Below are 22,737 nucleotides of genomic sequence, written 5' to 3'. Positions count from 1 at the left end.
CTTAGAGAGGAAACCCGTTACATTTTTCCATTAGTAGCAAGGGATCTTTTATATGCACCATCTCACAGATAGGATAGCACATACCACGGCCTTTGATTAATCAGTCATGGTGCACTGGCTGGAATGAGAAATAGCCTAATGGGTCCACCGACGAGGATTGATCCCTGACTGACCGAGTATCAGGTGAGCCCTTTACCACTGGGCTATGTCTCGCCCCTGTCTTTCTGTTGAAGGAAGGGTTGCATGACACGTGACCTATTAAATTGCTGGTTAACTTTGGCTGGTGATATGTAACAGTGGTGGAACACTCGCCTGGTTAACTTTGGCTGGTGATATGTAACAGTGGTGGAACACTCGCCTGGTTAACTTTGGCTGGTCATATGTAACAGTGGTGGAACACTCGCCTGGTTAACTTTGGCTGGTCATATGTAACAGTGGTGGAACACTCGCCTGGTTAACTTTGGCTGGTCATATGTAACAGTGGTGGAACACTCGCCTGGTTAACTTTGGCTGGTGATATGTAACAGTGGTGGAACACTCGCCTGGTTAACTTTGGCTGGTCATATGTAACAGTGGTGGAACACTCGCCTGGTTAACTTTGGCTGGTCATATGTAACAGTGGTGGAACACTCGCCTGGTTAACTTTGGCTGGTGATATGTAACAGTGGTGGAACACTCGCCTGGTTAACTTTGGCTGGTCATATGTAACAGTGGTGGAACACTCGCCTGGTTAACTTTGGCTGGTCATATGTAACAGTGGTGGAACACTCGCCTGGTTAACTTTGGCTGGTCATATGTAACAGTGGTGGAACACTCGCCTGGTTAACTTTGGCTGGTCATATGTAACAGTGGTGGAACACTCGCCTGGTTAACTTTGGCTGGTCATATGTAACAGTGGTGGAACACTCGCCTGGTTAACTTTGGCTGGTCATATGTAACAGTGGTGGAACACTCGCCTGACATGTGACAGATCACAGGATCAATCATCCTCGATGGATTCGGGGTAATTAACCCTGTTTTCCCTTCACAGCCAGTGTCTCACGACTGTTAAATTAGATCATGTAACATCAAAGTCTATAACTTCCCACATAAAATTAAAGATATTAAACAAGCTTCCATTTCATATCATGTTTATGTCCCGAGTGAAATAATTTTAAATTTTCACAAGCTTTAGCAAGTGACAATGAAAATGATTTCATGAGGGACATAAACATGATAAGAAATAGTAGCAAGTTTTATATCCTATTTATTAACCCATAATTGATCTTAATTTATATCACTCGACTCGTTTGGTTGACCTTCTTGTAAGGTTGTAGTGCCCCAGTCAATGACGTCATCATGTGACATCGAAATGGATCAAGATCTTTTTAACCATATGGGTAATAAATCATCTTTCCTAATGCATGTCATCTTATTTAACAAGGTCAGCAATATATCATACACATGTCTGTATCAAAACACTCCACAATGTCAGTGCTATAAATTGCATGGGCATGTGCAGGAGGGGGGGGGGGGGTAAAACTTGCCATACTTTAGCAAATTATCTTTCTTTTTTTCAATATATTTTCTGGGGGGAGTACGACTTGCCCCCCCCCCCCAATAAACTTTGCTCACCAGAGTTTAGACACACACACACGCACGCACCATTAAATTCCTGCATACTCACCTGAATGGAAAAAGAATGGACATTTATCTCTCTGTAATTACAATAAAAAAAGTATCATGTGGATCATAAACTCCTTTTAAAAAATTGGATTTGATAAAAATCGATACTCTTGTCTTGTCTCTTGTCTTGATCAAATGTTGAAATAATAATTAATGTTAGATTCCAGTTAAACAGACATAGTTTGAAAGGTGTCCTTAAAGGGACAGACTCTAACTAGATTCAGCTCATGAAAATCAACACAAAGTTTAGTTAATCTACAAACCTGTAACACATTTGGATAAAGTTACAATTGAGTAAAACAAGAGTCTGTGACTTTGAAATGCTGAAATACCGTATAAAAATAGACTGAAACTCGACTCCATAACTGTTACTTCTCAGACTCACATGCGTTTTTAGAAATATGAAAAATGCCTTTTGTGATATTAAAATCACCAGGATGACCAAAAACACTCCAAATGTAAAGAAATGGATAATATAAACAATAAAATGTGAGTAAAGTATGATTCAATTATCAAAAAACGTCTCTAATAGTCGAAACTATGCCTTAGTGTTTAAAAACTAGGGTTTGTCCCTTAAAACTCATACTCCTTTTCTTTTAAAGTTGGACAAGAATTGAAATCATGTGAAATACGACTCTCATTCACTTGTTTGAATTTTAACCTGCTTGTAGTGTTAAACATTCTTCTGGAGAGCGTCAAATATTGATGATTTGTAATGTCCTTGTTCTTGTTGATTTTCACTGTCGTTTTCAGCCTCATTCAACAAAGGGAGATAAATCTTGAAATGCACTTGCTTAGTGCAGGCTCTTCAGGAATTGTTCTGTAATACAATGAGTACTACGCCAGGCTTGCAATTAAAAAAACAATTTATGGCTAAAAACCATGCTGCAGAAATAAAATTGAATATAGTCCAAGGCAAAGAAACATCTTGGAGAATTAAACATTGCATGGCAATATCTCTTCGGCATTGCCGATTACTGTTGGCAGTTACAGGGGTTGTGAGTATGGGGAAATTAAGATGACAGTTCTACATGTATGTTCTAAAGTCATTCTGTCAGAAATATCAAATGTGAAGAACTAATGAACAGTCATTTTGAGTTTATTTTTCATTATTGCACTATTTAGGGCAAATAAGCCACATTATATTTTTCTTCTTGTGACATCCCATTTTTCAGTAAATGCAGTAAGTAATCTAGATGACAATAAATGTGACCTAAACTGTATTAATTTGACATTTTGACCAAAATGCAGGATGCCTTCCCCATTAGTCATTGTAACATATGTGTATTTTAAAACATAGTGGCAAGTTTTTTATTGTTGTATAAAGGCAGTTGACCATACATTTATAGTTGATCTAGCAAAAACACACAGGACTGATTTTATGAAGCCTGTTTTTCTTAAACACAGATGTTTAAGCATGGAAAATGTACGTAGTTACACACGTGTAAAACATAAACAGGCTTTGTAAATTCAGCTCACAATATTTTAAAACTATTAATTTGTGTTTGTCTAATAGAGTGTCTTGTGATATCATAATTTATCAGCACGAGTTGATAAAAGTATGAAATCCGAGGTTTGCTGAGGATTTTTATACTTTTATCAACGAGTGCTGATAAATTATGATATCACAAGACATGAGGGGGTATTCTTTTTATCATCCATTATCATTATTTTCATTTGCGACAATTGTAAACAATGTCAGTAATGTGGGTTGAATGTCACTATATTTGTCAGCGGTAGACTCGTTAACTAGCAGAATGACAGTGGCATGACATCACTAATGACAGGTTTAGCACTGAAACATACACAGTGATGAAACAAAAGAAGCGATATCTCCTTGGAGAATATCGCAGGAAATATCGCAGATTATAGCGTCTGCGATATCTTGTACAAAAGCCTTTAATGGATGATAAAAGAACTTTTGAACTTGTTGACCCTGCATGTTTATAGCTGGTACGTGTGGAGTAATAATTAAAAGGTAATAATATAGTGTGGTGTCATTTCTGATTGATGTTATTATGTCACAGCGTTAACTGTAAGAGGAAGTCAACTGGAAGTGTGATGGGGACCGGTATTAAATATACCCAAGCAGGGCCCATGCTTATAAAACTTAAAGTCTAGACTTTAATAAAGTCCAGACTTTAACGTAATGTTATTTGAATGGCGTTGCCATGACGTTAAAGTCTAGACTTTATTCAAGTCTAGACTTTAAGGTTTATAAGCACGGGGCCAGGTCTCAATCCTTGTTTCATTTAATAAATAGATAAAGTAATTATATTCTCTGTACAGTAGTTATTTTATATACATTAATTTGTCTGCTGGAGGTTAAGAAGTTTTGAAATGAAAACAACATGAGAACTCATTTTGCCAGAGTCAGACAGTAATTTAAAAAAGTAACATTTTAAACTATTTATTTTTGTACATGTACTGGTATTTAGTGTCATTAAACAATGTTGTAAGATGGGAAGGTGTCATAGTGTCCTTTATAACTGATATAGAAATTGTTATCTTTTCAAATAAGTTATTTAAATTTATCCTGCAATTACCACCCTTTCTAATGACAGAATATGATGACGAATAAAGCAAAGTCACATGACTTTTGACATCACTCATGTGACATCACACGCATAGCCTACATTACAAAATTGTTCATTTGATCTCTAGGTCATCGTACAATGTGGCTGAAATAACAGAAATCATAGCTTTTCCCCTTAATTTTTATAGTCTGCAGGATAAAGATAACTAGTTAATGACATCAGATATATCTGCTTTATGAGTTATTGTAGTAATTTGTATGTGGGTGCATTATGGGTGAAATTTACATGTGTGGGATACCATGAAGGATCTTAACATATGTTATAATAATGCATACTGATGGATGATCGAACAATGATGACCATACAGTGCCAGCAAGATGTTTGTCAGTCATCGAGTAAAAAGCTTTGGCGCTTTACTTCGCTCAACAGCATATTCGCTGAAGAGCAGAATCGAAACAACTTCAAACGACCTACTTGCCCACCTGCGGTGTACAACTGTGTACGTCAAATCTGTATGTGTAAATCGCTGGCACAAGCTGCTGTATATTATGTAATCAGTTTTGTAAGTGATGTTTAAATATGTTCTATGGATCTCTGATCTGAAATAAAAATCTATTATTATTATTATTATTATTATTTATCCTGTTATGGCCGAATTAGAAATTCCGCTCAGCAGAGCCTTGCAGAATTTGCCATTGTTACCTTCACAGGATAAAACAGATGTCCGACGTCATTGACTAGTTGTTCTCTATATTATATTTACCACTTGACTAAACTGATTTTATGTATAAATTATCTTACATGAATTCAAAAACAAGAGAGAAAAAATAATAGTTTGGTTTTGTTCAATGAGTTATTGTTTTTGAATTCCATTGATTCTAACGTAGCTTATTTTCTGTATTAATTTAAGTTAAAAAAATGTGTAACATACGGAACGTATTTATTTACATGTATACCAGTGATTACCTTCTAACTTTAAAAACAAAGTATGGAATATATTTTTAACATTACAGGCTATTCTGCAACAGAATCGAGAAATAAATATACTCCTGGAGGTAGACGTGTGTTGGCTTGATCAAAATCCCTCACCCCTCATCTACTTCCCTGGCAATCACATGTTTACCTTCCCTGGCAATCACAGCTTGATGCAGAATTGTTGCTTAGCGACTGCTTGTTAAAATTCAATCTGAGATTGGGACCCAAGATCTGCTTGTTAGCTAAAATGGAGCTATATTTTCCTGCTAAATTATACTGCACTGTCAGTGTGTGTATCAGTTTTACATGTGCTTCAATCATTTAAAAAAAATTCAATTCTGTTCGTGTAGTCTTATTTCATAATTGTATTTTTGATGGCAAAACTTTAATTGATACCACTTAATTACTCTGTACATAAGCTATATTAGATGATTTTGAAGAATAATAAAGTGCCATCTCAATTTAATACAGGTGGTAGTTTAACTTAGTTAATTTGTACTATATTAGATGATTGCAGCAAATAGTGAGGTGACCTCTTTATACAGGTGGCTGGTTAATTAATGCAGTCAGTTTATACTATACAAGGATCTGAGAGAATGACAAGGTCACCTCTTTATTAGTTTCAGCCGTAGTTAATTCTATGGGTTTCAATTTGTTTTATTATTATTATTATTTTATTTTTATTTTTTTTAATTATTATCTTCTTCTTTTTTCTTTTTTTTTTTTTTTTTTTTCTTTCTTTCTTTTAAATACATGTATATATATTTTGCTATTTATACCAAACCCATATGTTAGAAACATTAACGGAACACCTGAAGTTTCAAATGTTCGATGCTTTCCTTAATTATAAGCATTTTTTTCCCTTAAAATAAAGAGTTACATACTTGTACATGTACCTTTATTGTCAAAAGGTGAGATTGAGCTTTTAAGACAGTTAATGTGTTTGTCTTTTGCATTAACAGGTGTACTGTAGACTGTAATATTTACCTGTATTTACAGGTGTGTCTGGACACCTGGAGAGGACGTTGGGGAGAAGGAAGACTCACGTGGGCACGCCTTATTGGATGGCTCCAGAGGTGAGTTATATTCACAAGTGTGCAGATTTTACCTAGCACCGACGTCAAGTGTCATGGTTGCCGTCCTTACTTGTCATTGTGCTCCAAACATCGGACGTTGTTAATGGCAAGAATAATAGAATCAATCACCGTTATGAGGTATAGATAAGGCAATTCCAACCCAAGGGACAAAAACATTTTATCCCAAGGGTTGGAATTGCCTTATATATACCTCACAACGGTGATTGATTCTTTTTCTTGCCCATTTAATTACAGTAACAAAACATTAATTTTGTAAGCTACGTATGGTTTGTTTATTGTAGAACGATTTGTAAACATTTCACCTACAAACAATAAAACTCATTTAATCATACAGTGAAAAATATAGTCCAACTTATGCAACGACATAAAAAATGCAACAACTTAACAATAAATATAAAGTTAAAAATATTAATTTGTTTAAATATTTTTAAAACAATGATACAACGTGAACTGACAAACAGAGTTATGACATCACGCGTGTGTAGAAATCGTCTAGCCCTCGGGTTGGACAGATTTATCTAGCCCTTGGGTCAGACAGATTTTTCTAGCACCTTGCTAAAGCTGGATAACCCTGTCCAGTGGGCAAGAAAAAATGGTGCTGTACCTTACCTGGTTTTTCTCTGTCTTTCCCATACATTCCATGTTGTATATATAAGAAATAGTAAAAGTATCATTGGCAATATGATAAAAGGCATCTATATTCAATAAAATGCATAGGCTGCAGCCCAATTTAAGGCACCCATGTGAAGTCAGTTTTGTCTGAGAAAACTTGATAGAAAGTAAGTTACCGGTACCTTCACGCCCCACTTTTGAAGGAAACATTTTGCCTTGGTGCCTCTCCAACTTGTCTTGGTGCCCCTCCAACTTGTCTTGGTGCCCCTCCAACTTGTCTTGGTGCCCCTCCAACTTGCCTTGGTGCCCCTCCAACTTGCCTTGGTGCCCCTCCAACTTGCCTTGGTGCCCCTCCAACTTGTCTCGGTGCCCCTCCAACTTGCCTCGGTGCCCCTCCAGTTTGCCTCGGTGCCCCTCCAGCTTGCCTTGCATGGTGCCCTTATTTCTTTTATTAAACTGAAGGCAACACTTGCTTTACCTCTCAAAAATTTCAATTTGACCTCAGCATACAGACAAGATTATTTCACAGAAACTAAAATTTCTTCTCATTGCTGATATACATATAATTGGTTGAGTAACAGTATGCAGTTTGTCTGCTAGTCCAAGGGGCAAGAAGGAAGGAAGGAAATGTTTTATTTAACGACACACTCAACACATTTTATTTACGCTTATATGGTGTCAGACATATGGCTATGAAACCACGCAGATATTGAGAGAAGAAACCAGCTGTCACCACTTTATGGACTACTCTTTTCGATTAGCAGCAAGGGATCTTTTATATGCATCATCCCACAAACAGGATAGTACATACCATGGCCTTTGTTACACCAGTTGTGGAGCACTGGCTGGAACAAGAAATAGCCAAATGGGTCCACTGACGGGGATCGATCTTAGACTGACTGCTCATCAAGCAAACGCTTTACCACTGGGCTACGTCCCACCTACAAGGGTAAGAAGGTGTAGTTCATTGATGGGTGACAGCACAGTATATTCCATCACATGGTGTGTAATGTAAACATTAGGTACAGCCTAAAATTGTACACAAAAATAGTTGGGGGGGGGGGTATTTCCAAAGCCCTTTTACTTTTCTTCTTATGTCAAATCAAACTGTAATTATTTACGAAAAACAATGTTCATAGAGGCTGGGAAGGACTACAGGTGACATTTGCATGTTAAACATTTCTTTATTGGTGAACTTTGGAGGTATTTGTTTATCTTGTTGTCAGCATGGTGTATAAATTAGGCAATGGTGTGTGCCTCTGTTAGCATGGACGCAGGTGTTAATCTTACTGAATGTGCAGACGAATCTCAAACAGAGGCTGACCTTTAAGCCAATCACATTCCAATGTTTGGTGTGAATGCAAAGGGACATCACTCTAACAAAGGGACAAATATTAGACTGGTATTAGCACTACACTGAGAAGCACGACAGGTGGAACAGTGTGCTCCCAGTCTGTTAGGGTTTTTTGACAAGGCGTGACCAAAGATGCAAATATTTGCTCTGTGTTAACGCTACATATGGAACAGAATAACATGATAGGTTGAACAGTCTATTAAAGGTTTTTTGTTTAAATATTTCAACTGCATATACTTGTTAACAAAATATTGTTCGTGGATAAAGCACATACATGGACATTTGTCAGTCTGCATGTACTGAAGTGGACCCATATTTTAATTCCTTAAAGGGACATACCCTAGTTGGGTTTTTACTATTCAAGCCGTTTTAGATAACTGAAATCATGCTTTACTTAGATTTTATGGTTTAGATTATCAATTTCCATACATTCGAAGTGTTTTTGGTCATCCAGGAGTGTTTAATATCACAAAATCTTTAGAGGGTATTTCACCATTTCAAAGTCACAGACTCATGTTTCACTCCATTGTAATTATTAATATCGGTTCTATAAAGAAAAAATGAACAAAAAACAGGTTTCGAACAAAATTCATGGTTTATTAAATTGAATACACATAGTATTCATCCACATTCATATTAATAGACAATACATTTTAACAAAATGATTATAAACCATGTATTCCAAAATACTAACTACAATCTACATACTACTACGTACAATAAACTAATACATTAATAAAATATTAAACTATATACCAGGGAGGGAAGGTGGGAGAAATTATACAAATAAAAAGGCGGCTGTTCTCTGCAATTAAAAATTAGGTAGTGCCAATGCAAGTGGCTTGCTGCGATACCAAACCTGATTTCGCTCTGATTGGTTCAAAGATCTCCTTACGACTCGGCGATTGGTCAAGTGCTAGATATGCATGGAAATATTTTTTATTTTAAATACGACTTGAAAATTAATTTCCATAATAAACATTTGCATCCATTTAGATTATAATTTCATATATAAATGTAGCTACGAAAAATTTCCCACTTAAATTTAAGAATTAATTTCTTCCTTCCTTCCTAAAATCCCTGGCGACACTCATTAGTCAGCACTGTCAGCTGACCTTTTTATTTATATGTCGACAAACCAACCCAAAACAAATACATGATACATTAATACAAGATGTGCTAAATCCCTTCTATTAATATTATGTTATATAAAATAATATTCCCATATTCAAATGTGTTACAGGTTTGTAGATTAACTAAACTTAGTGTCACTTTTCACACATTGAAACTTGGGTCTGTCCCTTTAAACAATTAAAGAGACGTTAACCTACATGTACATGTAAGTAGATATTAGGCAGCGTGAAATACTTTTTGATATTACACCCTTTTAAAAATTTACTTCTTTCTCCATGCAGTTATCAGTTTTGACAGAACCTGCATGTTTCTCATCATGATGGTGTTTGTGTGCCGTGGTAATAGTAATATTAATAATTTTCGGGGTTGAATCTTGATAGCAGTGCTTAAAACTTACATGTAAGTTCTAACAGTTATTAAGAATTTTTAATTTCAATATGGCCACCATGCAGGAGCTAAAAATGTGTTTTATGCAAAACAGAAACAGTCCATATATACCTTGAAAATTTGGGTAAATAACATTAGGCATTTAGATTTCTTTATATCCCTGTATATTTATTTTAATTTAGATTTTGTGTTGTTGCATGTGTCTGAGAATTAATGCACATAATATGTGAAAGATTCTTTAAAAGTATTAATATGAGTGCAGTTTGGTTTTTGGTTTTTTATTTCACATATTATGTAAACATACATGTACATGATCCTAACTTACAGTAACAATATTATAATAACTCAAGGATGCGTCAAATATTGGGGCTGGCTGAGTTAAACTTATTTTTGTGCTTATATCCAACCAAGGTTCAAGCACGCTGTCCTGGGCACACACCCTCCCCAGCTATCTGGGCTGTCTGTCCAGGACAGTGGGTTAGTTGTTAGTGGTTAGTGAGAGAGAAGAGGGTGTAGTGGTCTTACACCTACCCATTAAAATTAAGTCATTAAGACTCAATTTGGATGGGAGCTGGTACCGGGTTGCATGCGAACCCTATTCAAACAACCAGTGGAAGGTGTGCTGCATGTTACCGTATTAGAGATGAACTATAAAAAACCACAGCTAAGATGAAACTAAGGTATGCTTGAACATGCAGGTACAGTTGCACACCACAGATGTGAAAGACTGAGTATCCCTACTTTCCATCATAGTATGTAATCCAGTGTGTCCATGTCTCCTTTATTTCAAAGAATCTCCTTTATTTCATGATTCTGCTAGATCTCCTTTATTTCCTCCTTTTTTTGGAAAAAAAGAGATTGTCTGCATTATTATTGGCTTGTTTCCTCACAACTGAGTGTATAATTGTATTCAAGTGACTTATATATTCAAATTGAGCTCCTTCTGCAATAAAACACTGGTTTATAAGGTGTATTGTCTATTTTCCCATTCATGTCTATTTTATAAGTGTATAGCTCTCCATCGATGGTGTAACAAGATAGGTCTCCCCACCAGTCCTTAGGTTTTAAAAAAAGGGTAGGCAGGGCTGAATCATGATTAGTGTCCTTGCCCATGCCAGGTAAATCTTTAGCCTTGTGCAGGATTGTTACAGGTAGAGGACCAGTATCCAATGGGATCAGAGCACCGACAGGGGCCTAAGACGTCACACAGAGCATTGGCTTTTTTTTTCATGTTAAACATTTTGAAGACAGCTATACAGTCTGCCTTCGGCTACTGGTCCTCCATATGGTAATAAAATAAAATAGAACAGCTATTAAATATCAGGCTTATAGTATTTTATGTTATAATTTAATACAATATCTTGTTAAAATCTTGTAGATTGTGGACAGATTTCTTCAGGGCAAACCTTGAAATGTTGACTCTAGATGCTGTCAGAATGCATCTCAGGTCACTTGTTTTTAAAAAAAAATTCAACAAACGAAAGGGGGTACATCCCCACCCTTCTCGAACTCTCCCCCCACAGCCACGTTACAGCCATAAATAAAGCCTATGGTTTCATTTCCTTTATTTTCATTTCAAATCTGTGGCCACACTGTAATTGCATATTTACAAGCTGAGCAAATAACCTCCTGCTGTATTACACTGTTCAGACCATGCATTTCTTTTTTTGATCAGTATACCTACTTTACATCCTGGTACGTAATTTCACATACACAAGCTGAGCAAACAACCTTTAGCTGTATTACATACATACCATTTCTTCTTTTTTTATCAGTATACCTTAGGTCATACAAGCTGAGCAAATTATCTACAGCTGTATTACATGGGTTCCTGGCGTCACTGATGATAAACACAATCAAGCTTAGTACTACAGTCCTGTTGGTGAACAGCAGGCTTTATGGACTTCTTATTGTTTCATGTTCTATAACCAAGTAAGGTTCAAGCATGGTGTTCTGAGCACACAAATAGGCTGTGTCAGTGCTATTGTAATATTTTGAGTCTAGTTTGAGACTAACAGGGACTGACACTTTAACACCATGGCAAATCGCATACTTGTGACATCATTAGAGATTTGAGGTTAGTCTCTAAAGTTTTATGACAGAAAAGTGTTCATTGTCATATAATTTTTATACTAACACTTCTTCAGCATTGTGTGTTTTGGACATGTACTTCTGTGTGGATCAAGATCTCTGGTGTTTCTCTGTTTGGCCAGTGGTTTATTCTTTATTCATTATCCAGGGGGGCAGGACGTAGCCCAGTGGTACAGCGCTCGCTCGATGCGCAGTCGATCTGGGATCGATTACCATTGGTGGGCCCATTGAGCTAGTTCTCGTTCCAGCCAGTGCATCACAACTGGTATATCAAAGACTGTGGTATGTACCACCCTGTCTGTGGGATGTGCATATAAAAGATCCCTTGCTGCTAATCAAGAACAGTAGCCACTTGTACCAACCAGTGATCCATAACTGGTTCAATAAAGGTCATGGTTTGTGCTATCCTGCCTGTGGGAAGCGCAAATAAAAGATCCCTTGCTGCTAATCGAAAAGAGTAGCCCATGAATTGGCGACAGCGCATTTCCTCTCTCAATATCTGTGTGGTCCTTAACCATATGTCTGACGCCATATAACCGTCAATAAAATGTGTTGAGTGTGTCGTTAAATAAAACATTTCTTTCTGTATTTATTTGTTGTCCAAGGTGCAGGACTGTATGATGTGCCCTGGAGACTGTGGCCCTGTCTGACATAAACAGTCATCATCTGTGTAGGCCGTACATTTCGTTGTCCAAGGAGCAAGACTACGATGTGTCCTGGAGACTTGTGGCCCTGTCTGACATAAACAGTCATCAGTGTAGGACATACATTTCATTGTCCAAGGTGCAGGATTGTACGATGTGTCCTGGAGGCTTGTGACCCTGTCTGACATAAACAGTCATCAGTGTGGGCAGTACATTTTGTTGTCCAAGGTGCAGGATTGTACGATGTGTCCTGGAGACTTTGGCCCTGTCTGACATAAACAGTCATCAGTGTAGGCCGTACATTTCAGGCAATACATATACGGGGTCAGGGATGATAGTGGCTGATAGACAGTATTCTGAATACTGTGCTCTGTTGGTGTCTCTACACATCTGTATACGTGTTTCATATGATATCCGTGTTTCAGGTGATAGCGTGTGAACAGCAGTTGGAGTACAGCTACGATATCCGCTGTGACGTCTGGTCTCTGAAAATCTGTATACGTGTTTTATATTATGATGTCCATGTTTCAGGTGATAGCTTGTGAACAGCAGTTGGAGTACAGCTACGATATCCGCTGTGACGTCTGGTCTCTGGGAATCACTGCCATCGAGCTGGCCGACGGACATCCTCCGCTGTCGCAGATCGACCCTCGGAGAGCTCTCTTCAAGATTCCAAGGTGGGACCGGCTTCAATGTTACAAATAAATACATGTATTACCCATATGGGCAGTGAGGTGCGGGTGAATATATTTTCTGTCTTTCTCTAGGGAAAGATAGAATCTATCTTTCCCTGCTGACGTCATGACGTTTGTTTGGTGACGTCATCGGTTTCCTCGACTGTCGTCTCTCGTTGGTGATATTTTACAGAACATTTAGCTCCACCAGTGTTCAGTTTTTGTTGAAATCATTTAAGTAATTTGTTCTTATTAACGTCATCAGTTTCCTCAGACTTTCACGTCTTGTATATTATGTAGTTTGTGTCATATAAGAAGTTTAAAGTTTAAGTTTCTAAAGTATTTACACTATGGGTAATAAATACAATAACCCACTTGATTCTCGGAATTACAGATTATCTGTCCCTTGTGAAATTAATGTTGTCAGTCACCCCCTAAAGCTCGTGACTGACAACATTAATTTCACTCGGGACAGATAATCCATATTGTCTTATTGACATACTGTCAAACCTTTGTATAGTGGGAAAGAATACTTTCACCCATTGCATACAAATAGTGTGTAGTTAATGTTTAATATTTGAAAATGAATACTGCTAAAATCTTGAGTCAGGACTTTTAAAGTTCAATTAATAAGCTTTTCAAAAGGTTCACCTTAATTGTGACAGAGTTATATGTAATTGTTATTTCTCATCAATATGATACATTTCACAATTATCTTTCTTTTGTGTAGAAATCCGCCTCCTACTTTCAAAGAACCCGATTTGTGGTCAGAAGAGTTCAAAGATTTCATCAACAAGTAAGTCACAGACAAACTGTTTGATGGACAGTATACTCAGCCTTTGGATATTAATTTATACCTTTTCCAAAAAAAAGTACCACTTGTTTGAATGTGTGCTGTTAAAAACGTTTGTATGATGTCACGTGTGTGATGCTGACATGAATTCCGAAGTAGATAATGACAAATACATGTATGCTGAATTATGGATCTTCGCACTGCATCTACTCGTTATCGAGAACCAGGCCTGGTGCTTGTAAAACTTTTAGAGTCTAGACTTGAGACTCTTAATAGTCTGAGACACTAATGTCACAACAACGCCTACAAATTGCATGTGTGTGGCGTCATTTGAGATTGAGTCTGGACTCGAGACTCTTAATAGTCTGAGACACTAATGTCACAACAACGCCTACAAATTGCATGTGTGTGGCGTCATTTGAGATTGAGTCTGGACTCGAGACTCTTAATAGTCTGAGACACTAATGTGACAACAACGCCTACAAATTGCATGTGTGTGACGTCATTTGAGATTGAGTCTGGACTCGAGACTCTTAATAGTCTGAGACACTAATGTGACAACAACGCCTACAAATTGCATGTGTGTGACGTCATTTGAGATTGAGTCTGGACTCGAGACTCTTAATAGTCTGAGACACTAATGTGACAACAACGCCTACAAATTGCATGTGTGTGACGTCATTTGAGATTGAGTCTGGACTCGAGACTCTTAATAGTCTGAGACACTAATGTGACAACAACGCCTACAAATTGCATGTGTGTGACGTCATTTGAGATTGAGTCTGGACTCGAGACTCTTAATAGTCTGAGACACTAATGTGACAACAACGCCTACAAATTGCATGTGTGTGGCGTCATTTGAGATTGAGTCTGGACTCCAAAGCTTTTATAAGCACTGCATCGCCCAGTTGTGGCAGTGAGTATTCAGAGTAATTAATTTATTATTATTTTGTTGTTATTATTATATTATATTTGAGTATTCAAGAGTAATTAAGTTGTTATTATTATATTATATTTGTTGTTGTTATTATTAATTGCACTATGATTGGTACATCAAAGGCCATGGTATGTGCTATCCTGTCTATGGAATGGTACATATAAAAGATCCCTTGCTGCTAATCGAAAAGAGTATCCCATGAAATGACAGCAGGTTTCCTCCCTCAATATCTGTGTGGTCCTTAAATATGTCCGATGCCATATAACCATAAATAAAATGTGTTGAGTGCGTCATTAAATAAATAATTTCCTTCCTTATTATTAATTGCTACTTCTATTTAACATGATTTCAGTCGGTGCTTCAGTTATAACATGATTTTAGTCAGTGCTTCAGTTATAACATGATTTCAGTCGGTGCTTCAGTTATAACATGATTTTAGTCAGTGCTTCAGTTATAACATGATTTTAGTCAGTGCTTCAGTTATAACATGATTTCAGTCAGTGCTTCAGTTATAACATGATTTCAGTCAGTGCTTCAGTTATAACATGATTTTCAGTCAGTGCTTCAGTTATAACATGATTTTTAGTCAGTTATAACATGATTTCAGGTGCTTCAGTTATAACATGATTTCAGTCAGTCAGTGCTTCAGTTATAACATGATTTAGTCAGTGCTTCAGTTATAACATGATTTCAGTCAGTGCTTCAGTTATAACATGATTTCAGTCAGTGCTTCAGTTATAAGTCAGTGCTTCAGTTATAACATGATTTCAGTCAGTGCTTCAGTTATAACATGATTTCAGTCAGTGCTTCAGTTATAACATGATTTCAGTCAGTGCTTCAGTTATAACATGATTTCAGTCAGTGCTTCAGTTATAACATGATTTCAGTCAGTGCTTCAGTTATAACATGATTTCAGTCAGTGCTTCAGTTATAACATGATTTTTCAGTCAGTGCTTCAGTTATAACATGATTTCAGTCAGTGCTTCAGTTATAACATGATTTCAGTCAGTGCTTCAGTTATAACATGATTTCAGTTTCAGTCAGTGCTTCAGTTATAACATGATTTCAGTCAGTGCTTCAGTTATAACATGATTTCAGTCAGTGCTTCAGTTATAACATGATTTCAGTCAGTGCTTCAGTTATAACATGATTTCAGTCAGTGCTTCAGTTAACATGATTTCAGTCAGTGCTTCAGTTATAACATGATTTCAGTCAGTGCTTCAGTTATAACATGATTTCAGTCAGTGCTTCAGTTATAACATGATTTCAGTCAGTGCTTCAGTTATAACATGATTTCAGTCAGTGCTTCAGTTATAACATGATTTCAGTCAGTGCTTCAGTTATAACATGATTTCAGTCAGTGCTTCAGTTATAACATGATTTCAGTCAGTGCTTCAGTTATAACATGATTTCAGTCAGTGCTTCAGTTATAACATGATTTCAGTCAGTGCTTCAGTTATAACATGATTTCAGTCAGTGCTTCAGTTATAACATGATTTCAGTCAGTGCTTCAGTTATAACATGATTTCAGTCAGTGCTTCAGTTATAACATGATTTTAGTCAGTGCTTCAGTTATAACATGATTTCAGTCAGTGCTTCAGTTATAACATGATTTCAGTCAGTGCTTCAGTTATAACATGATTTCAGTCAGTGCTTCAGTTATAACATGATTTCAGTCAGTGCTTCAGTTATAACATGATTTCAGTCAGTGCTTCAGTTATAACATGATTTCAGTCATGATTTCAGTGCTTCAGTTATAACATGATTTCAGTCAGTGCTTCAGTTATAACATGATGATTTCAGTCAGTGCTTCAGTTATAACATGATTTCAGTCAGTGCTTCAGTTATAACATGATTTCAGTCAGTGCTTCAGTTATAACATGATTTCAGTCAGTGCTTCAGTTATAACATGATTTCAGTCAGTGCTTCAGTTATAACATGATTTCAGTCAGTGCTTCAGTTATAACATGATTTCAGTCAGTGCTTCAGTTATAACATGATTTCAGTCAGTGCTTCAGTTATAACATGATTTCAGTCAGTGCTTCAGTTATAACATGATTTCAGTCAGTGCTTCAGTTATAACATGATTTTAGTCAGTGCTTCAGTTATAACATGATTTTCAGTCAGTGCTTCAGTTATAACATGATTTTAGTCAGTGCTTCAGTTATAACATGATTTCAGTCAGTGCTTCAGTTATAACATGATTTCAGTCAGTGCTTCAGTTATAACATGATTTCAGTCAGTGCTTCAGTTATAACATGATTTCAGTCAGTGCTTCAGTTATAACATGATTTCAGTCAGTGCTTCAGTTATAACATGATTTCAGTCAGTGCTTCAGTTATAACATGATTTCAGTCAGTGCTTCAGTTATAACATGATTTCAGTCAGTGCTTCAGTTATAACATGATTTCAGTCAGTGCTTCAGTTATAACATGATTTCAGTCAGTGCTTCAGTTATAACATGATTTCAGTCAGTGCTTCAGTTATAACATGATTTCAGTCAGTGCTTCAGTTATAACATGATTTCAGTCAGTGCTTCAGTTATAACATGATTTCAGTCAGTGCTTCAGTTATAACATGATTTCAGTCAGTGCTTCAGTTATAACATGATTTCAGTCAGTGCTTCAGTTATAACATGATTTCAGTCAGTGCTTCAGTTATAACATGATTTTAGTCAGTGCTTCAGTTATAACATGATTTCAGTCAGTGCTTCAGTTATAACATGATTTCAGTCAGTGCTTCAGTTATAACATGATTTCAGTCAGTGCTTCAGTTATAACATGATTTCAGTCAGTGCTTCAGTTATAACATGATTTTAGTCAGTGCTTCAGTTATAACATGATTTCAGTCAGTGCTTCAGTTATAACATGATTTCAGTCAGTGCTTCAGTTATAACATGATTTCAGTCAGTGCTTCAGTTATAACATGATTTCAGTCAGTGCTTCAGTTATAACATGATTTCAGTCAGTGCTTCAGTTATAACATGATTTCAGTCAGTGCTTCAGTTATAACATGATTTCAGTCAGTGCTTCAGTTATAACATGATTTCAGTCAGTGCTTCAGTTATAACATGATTTCAGTCAGTGCTTCAGTTATAACATGATTTCAGTCAGTGCTTCAGTTATAACATGATTTCAGTCAGTGCTTCAGTTATAACATGATTTCAGTCAGTGCTTCAGTTATAACATGATTTCAGTCAGTGCTTCAGTTATAACATGATTTTCAGTCAGTGCTTCAGTTATAACATGATTTTAGTCAGTGCTTCAGTTATAACATGATTTTAACAGTCAGTGCTTCAGTTATAACATGATTTCAGTCAGTGCTTCAGTTATAACATGATTTCAGTCAGTGCTTCAGTTATAACATGATTTCAGTCAGTGCTTCAGTTATAACATGATTTTAGTCAGTGCTTCAGTTATAACATGATTTCAGTCAGTGCTTCAGTTATAACATGATTTCAGTCAGTGCTTCAGTTATAACATGATTTCAGTCAGTGCTTCAGTTATAACATGATTTCAGTCAGTGCTTCAGTTATAACATGATTTCAGTCAGTGCTTCAGTTATAACATGATTTCAGTCAGTGCTTCAGTTATAACATGATTTCAGTCAGTGCTTCAGTTATAACATGATTTCAGTCAGTGCTTCAGTTATAACATGATTTCAGTCAGTGCTTCAGTTGCTTCAGTTATAACATGATTTCAGTCAGTGCTTCAGTTATAACATGATTTCAGTCAGTGCTTCAGTTATAACATGATTTCAGTCAGTGCTTCAGTTATAACATGATTTCAGTCAGTGCTTCAGTTATAACATGATTTCAGTCAGTGCTTCAGTTATAACATGATTTCAGTCAGTGCTTCAGTTATAACATGATTTCAGTCAGTGCTTCAGTTATAACATGATTTCAGTCAGTGCTTCAGTTATAACATGATTTCAGTCAGTGCTTCAGTTATAACATGATTTCAGTCAGTGCTTCAGTTATAACATGATTTCAGTCAGTGCTTCAGTTATAACATGATTTCAGTCAGTGCTTCAGTTATAACATGATTTTAGTCAGTGCTTCAGTTATAACATGATTTTAGTCAGTGCTTCAGTTATAACATGATTTCAGTCAGTGCTTCAGTTATAACATGATTTCAGTCAGTGCTTCAGTTATAACATGATTTCAGTCAGTGCTTCAGTTATAACATGATTTCAGTCAGTGCTTCAGTTATAACATGATTTCAGTCAGTGCTTCAGTTATAACATGATTTTAGTCAGTGCTTCAGTTATAACATGATTTTAGTCAGTGCTTCAGTTATAACATGATTTCAGTCAGTGCTTCAGTTATAACATGATTTCAGTCAGTGCTTCAGTTATAACATGATTTCAGTCAGTGCTTCAGTTATAACATGATTTCAGTCAGTGCTTCAGTTATAACATGATTTCAGTCAGTGCTTCAGTTATAACATGATTTCAGTCAGTGCTTCAGTTATAACATGATTTCAGTCAGTGCTTCAGTTATAACATGATTTCAGTCAGTGCTTCAGTTATAACATGATTTCAGTCAGTGCTTCAGTTATAACATGATTTCAGTCAGTGCTTCAGTTATAACATGATTTCAGTCAGTGCTTCAGTTATAACATGATTTTAGTCAGTGCTTCAGTTATAACATGATTTTAGTCAGTGCTTCAGTTATAACATGATTTCAGTTATAAGTCAGTGCTTCAGTATAACATGATTTAACATGATTTAACATGAGTCAGTGCTTCAGTTATAACATGATTTTAGTCAGTGCTTCAGTTATAACATGATTTCAGTCAGTGCTTCAGTTATAACATGATTTCAGTCAGTGCTTCAGTTATAACATGATTTCAGTCAGTGCTTCAGTTATAACATGATTTTAGTCAGTGCTTCAGTTATAACATGATTTCAGTCAGTGCTTCAGTTATAACATGATTTTAGTCAGTGCTTCAGTTATAACATGATTTTAGTCAGTGCTTCAGTTATAACATGATTTCAGTCAGTGCTTCAGTTATAACATGATTTCAGTCAGTGCTTCAGTTATAACATGATTTCAGTCAGTGCTTCAGTTATAACATGATTTCAGTCAGTGCTTCAGTTATAACATGATTTTAGTCAGTGCTTCAGTTATAACATGATTTTAGTCAGTGCTTCAGTTATAACATGATTTTAGTCAGTGCTTCAGTTATAACATGATTTCAGTCAGTGCTTCAGTTATAACATGATTTCAGTCAGTGCTTCAGTTATAACATGATTTCAGTCAGTGCTTCAGTTATAACTAGTCAGTGCTTCAGTTATAACATGATTTAACAGTCAGTGCTTCAGTTATAACATGATTTCAGTCAGTGCTTCAGTTATAACATGATTTCAGTCAGTGCTTCAGTTATAACATGATTTCAGTCAGTGCTTCAGTTATAACATGATTTCAGTCAGTGCTTCAGTTATAACATGATTTCAGTCAGTGCTTCAGTTATAACATGATTTCAGTCAGTGCTTCAGTTATAACATGATTTCAGTCAGTGCTTCAGTTATAACATGATTTCAGTCAGTGCTTCAGTTATAACATGATTTCAGTCAGTGCTTCAGTTATAACATGATTATAGTCAGTGCTTCAGTTATAACATGATTTCAGTCAGTGCTTCAGTTATAACATGATTTCAGTCAGTGCTTCAGTTATAACATGATTTCAGTCAGTGCTTCAGTTATAACATGATTTCAGTCAGTCAGTGCTTCAGTTATAACAGTGCTTCAGTTATAACATGATTTCAGTCAGTGCTTCAGTTATAACATGATTTCAGTCAGTGCTTCAGTTATAACATGATTTCAGTCAGTGCTTCAGTTATAACATGATTTCAGTCAGTGCTTCAGTTATAACATGATTTCAGTCAGTGCTTCAGTTATAACATGATTTCAGTCAGTGCTTCAGTTATAACATGATTTCAGTCAGTGCTTCAGTTATAACATGATTTTAGTCAGTGCTTCAGTTATAACATGATTTTAGTCAGTGCTTCAGTTATAACATGATTTTAGTCAGTGCTTCAGTTATAACATGATTTCAGTCAGTGCTTCAGTTATAACATGATTTTAGTCAGTGCTTCAGTTATAACATGATTTTAGTCAGTGCTTCAGTTTATAACATGATTTTAGTCAGTGCTTCAGTTATAACATGATTTCAGTCAGTGCTTCAGTTATAACATGAGTCAGTTTTCAGTCAGTGCTTCAGTTATAACATGATTTTAGTCAGTGCTTCAGTTATAACATGATTTTAGTCAGTGCTTCAGTTATAACATGATTTTAGTCAGTGCTTCAGTTATAACATGATTTTAGTCAGTGCTTCAGTTATAACATGATTTCAGTCAGTGCTTCAGTTATAACATGATTTTAGTCAGTGCTTCAGTTATAACATGATTTTAGTCAGTGCTTCAGTTATAACATGATTTCAGTCAGTGCTTCAGTTATAACATGATTTTAGTCAGTGCTTCAGTTATAACATGATTTCAGTCAGTGCTTCAGTTATAACATGATTTTAGTCAGTGCTTCAGTTATAACATGATTTCAGTCAGTGCTTCAGTTATAACATGATTTTAGTCAGTGCTTCAGTTATAACATGATTTCAGTCAGTGCTTCAGTTATAACATGATTTTAGTCAGTGCTTCAGTTATAACATGATTTCAGTCAGTGCTTCAGTTATAACATGATTTTAGTCAGTGCTTCAGTTATAACATGATTTCAGTCAGTGCTTCAGTTATAACATGATTTCAGTCAGTGCTTCAGTTATAACATGATTTTAGTCAGTGCTTCAGTTATAACATGATTTCAGTCAGTGCTTCAGTTATAACATGATTTTAGTCAGTGCTTCAGTTATAACATGATTTTAGTCAGTGCTTCAGTTATAACATGATTTTAGTCAGTGCTTCAGTTATAACATGATTTTAGTCAGTGCTTCAGTTATAACATGATTTTAGTCAGTGCTTCAGTTATAACATGATTTCAGTCAGTGCTTCAGTTATAACATGATTTCAGTCAGTGCTTCAGTTATAACATGATTTTAGTCAGTGCTTCAGTTATAACATGATTTTAGTCAGTGCTTCAGTTATAACATGATTTCAGTCAGTGCTTCAGTTATAACATGATTTTAGTCAGTGCTTCAGTTATAACATGATTTCAGTCAGTGCTTCAGTTATAACATGATTTTAGTCAGTGCTTCAGTTAGTCAGTGCTTCAGTTATAACATGATTTTAGTCAGTGCTTCAGTTATAACATGATTTTAGTCAGTGCTTCAGTTATAACATGATTTTAGTCAGTGCTTCAGTTATAACATGATTTTAGTCAGTGCTTCAGTTATAACATGATTTTAGTCAGTGCTTCAGTTATAACATGATTTTAGTCAGTGCTTCAGTTATAACATGATTTTAGTCAGTGCTTCAGTTATAACATGATTTTAGTCAGTGCTTCAGTTATAACATGATTTTAGTCAGTGCTTCAGTTATAACATGATTTTAGTCAGTGCTTCAGTTATAACATGATTTTAGTCAGTGCTTCAGTTATAACATGATTTTAGTCAGTGCTTCAGTTATAACATGATTTTAGTCGGTGCTTCAGTTATAACATGATTTTAGTCGGTGCTTCAGTTATAACATGATTTTAGTCGGTGCTTCAGTTATAACATGATTTTAGTCAGTGCTTCAGTTATAACATGATTTTAGTCAGTGCTTCAGTTATAGTGCTTCAGTTATATTTCACATGATTTTAGTCAGTGCTTCAGTTATAACATGATTTTAGTCAGTGCTTCAGTTATAACATGATTTTAGTCAGTGCTTCAGTTATAACATGATTT

General features: G+C 35.9%; 1 protein-coding gene across 1 annotated transcript in view; it reads left to right on the top strand.

Annotated features, from left to right (window-relative positions):
• LOC121387291 (myosin-IIIb-like) overlaps positions 1 to 22,737 on the top strand; it is a 104,600-nt gene that overhangs the window by 4,707 nt on the left and 77,156 nt on the right. Inside the window, exons 5-7 of the mRNA XM_041518313.1 lie at positions 6,177 to 6,253; positions 13,028 to 13,173; positions 13,901 to 13,966. Of these exons, the coding sequence (XP_041374247.1) occupies positions 6,177 to 6,253; positions 13,028 to 13,173; positions 13,901 to 13,966 (289 nt within the window). The remainder of the gene's footprint in view (positions 1 to 6,176; positions 6,254 to 13,027; positions 13,174 to 13,900; positions 13,967 to 22,737) is intronic.

Source organism: Gigantopelta aegis, chromosome 13 (genome assembly GCF_016097555.1).
Source record: "Gigantopelta aegis isolate Gae_Host chromosome 13, Gae_host_genome, whole genome shotgun sequence".
Lineage (NCBI taxonomy): Eukaryota > Metazoa > Mollusca > Gastropoda > Neomphalida > Peltospiridae > Gigantopelta > Gigantopelta aegis.
This window is presented reverse-complemented; position numbering and strand designations above follow the sequence as displayed.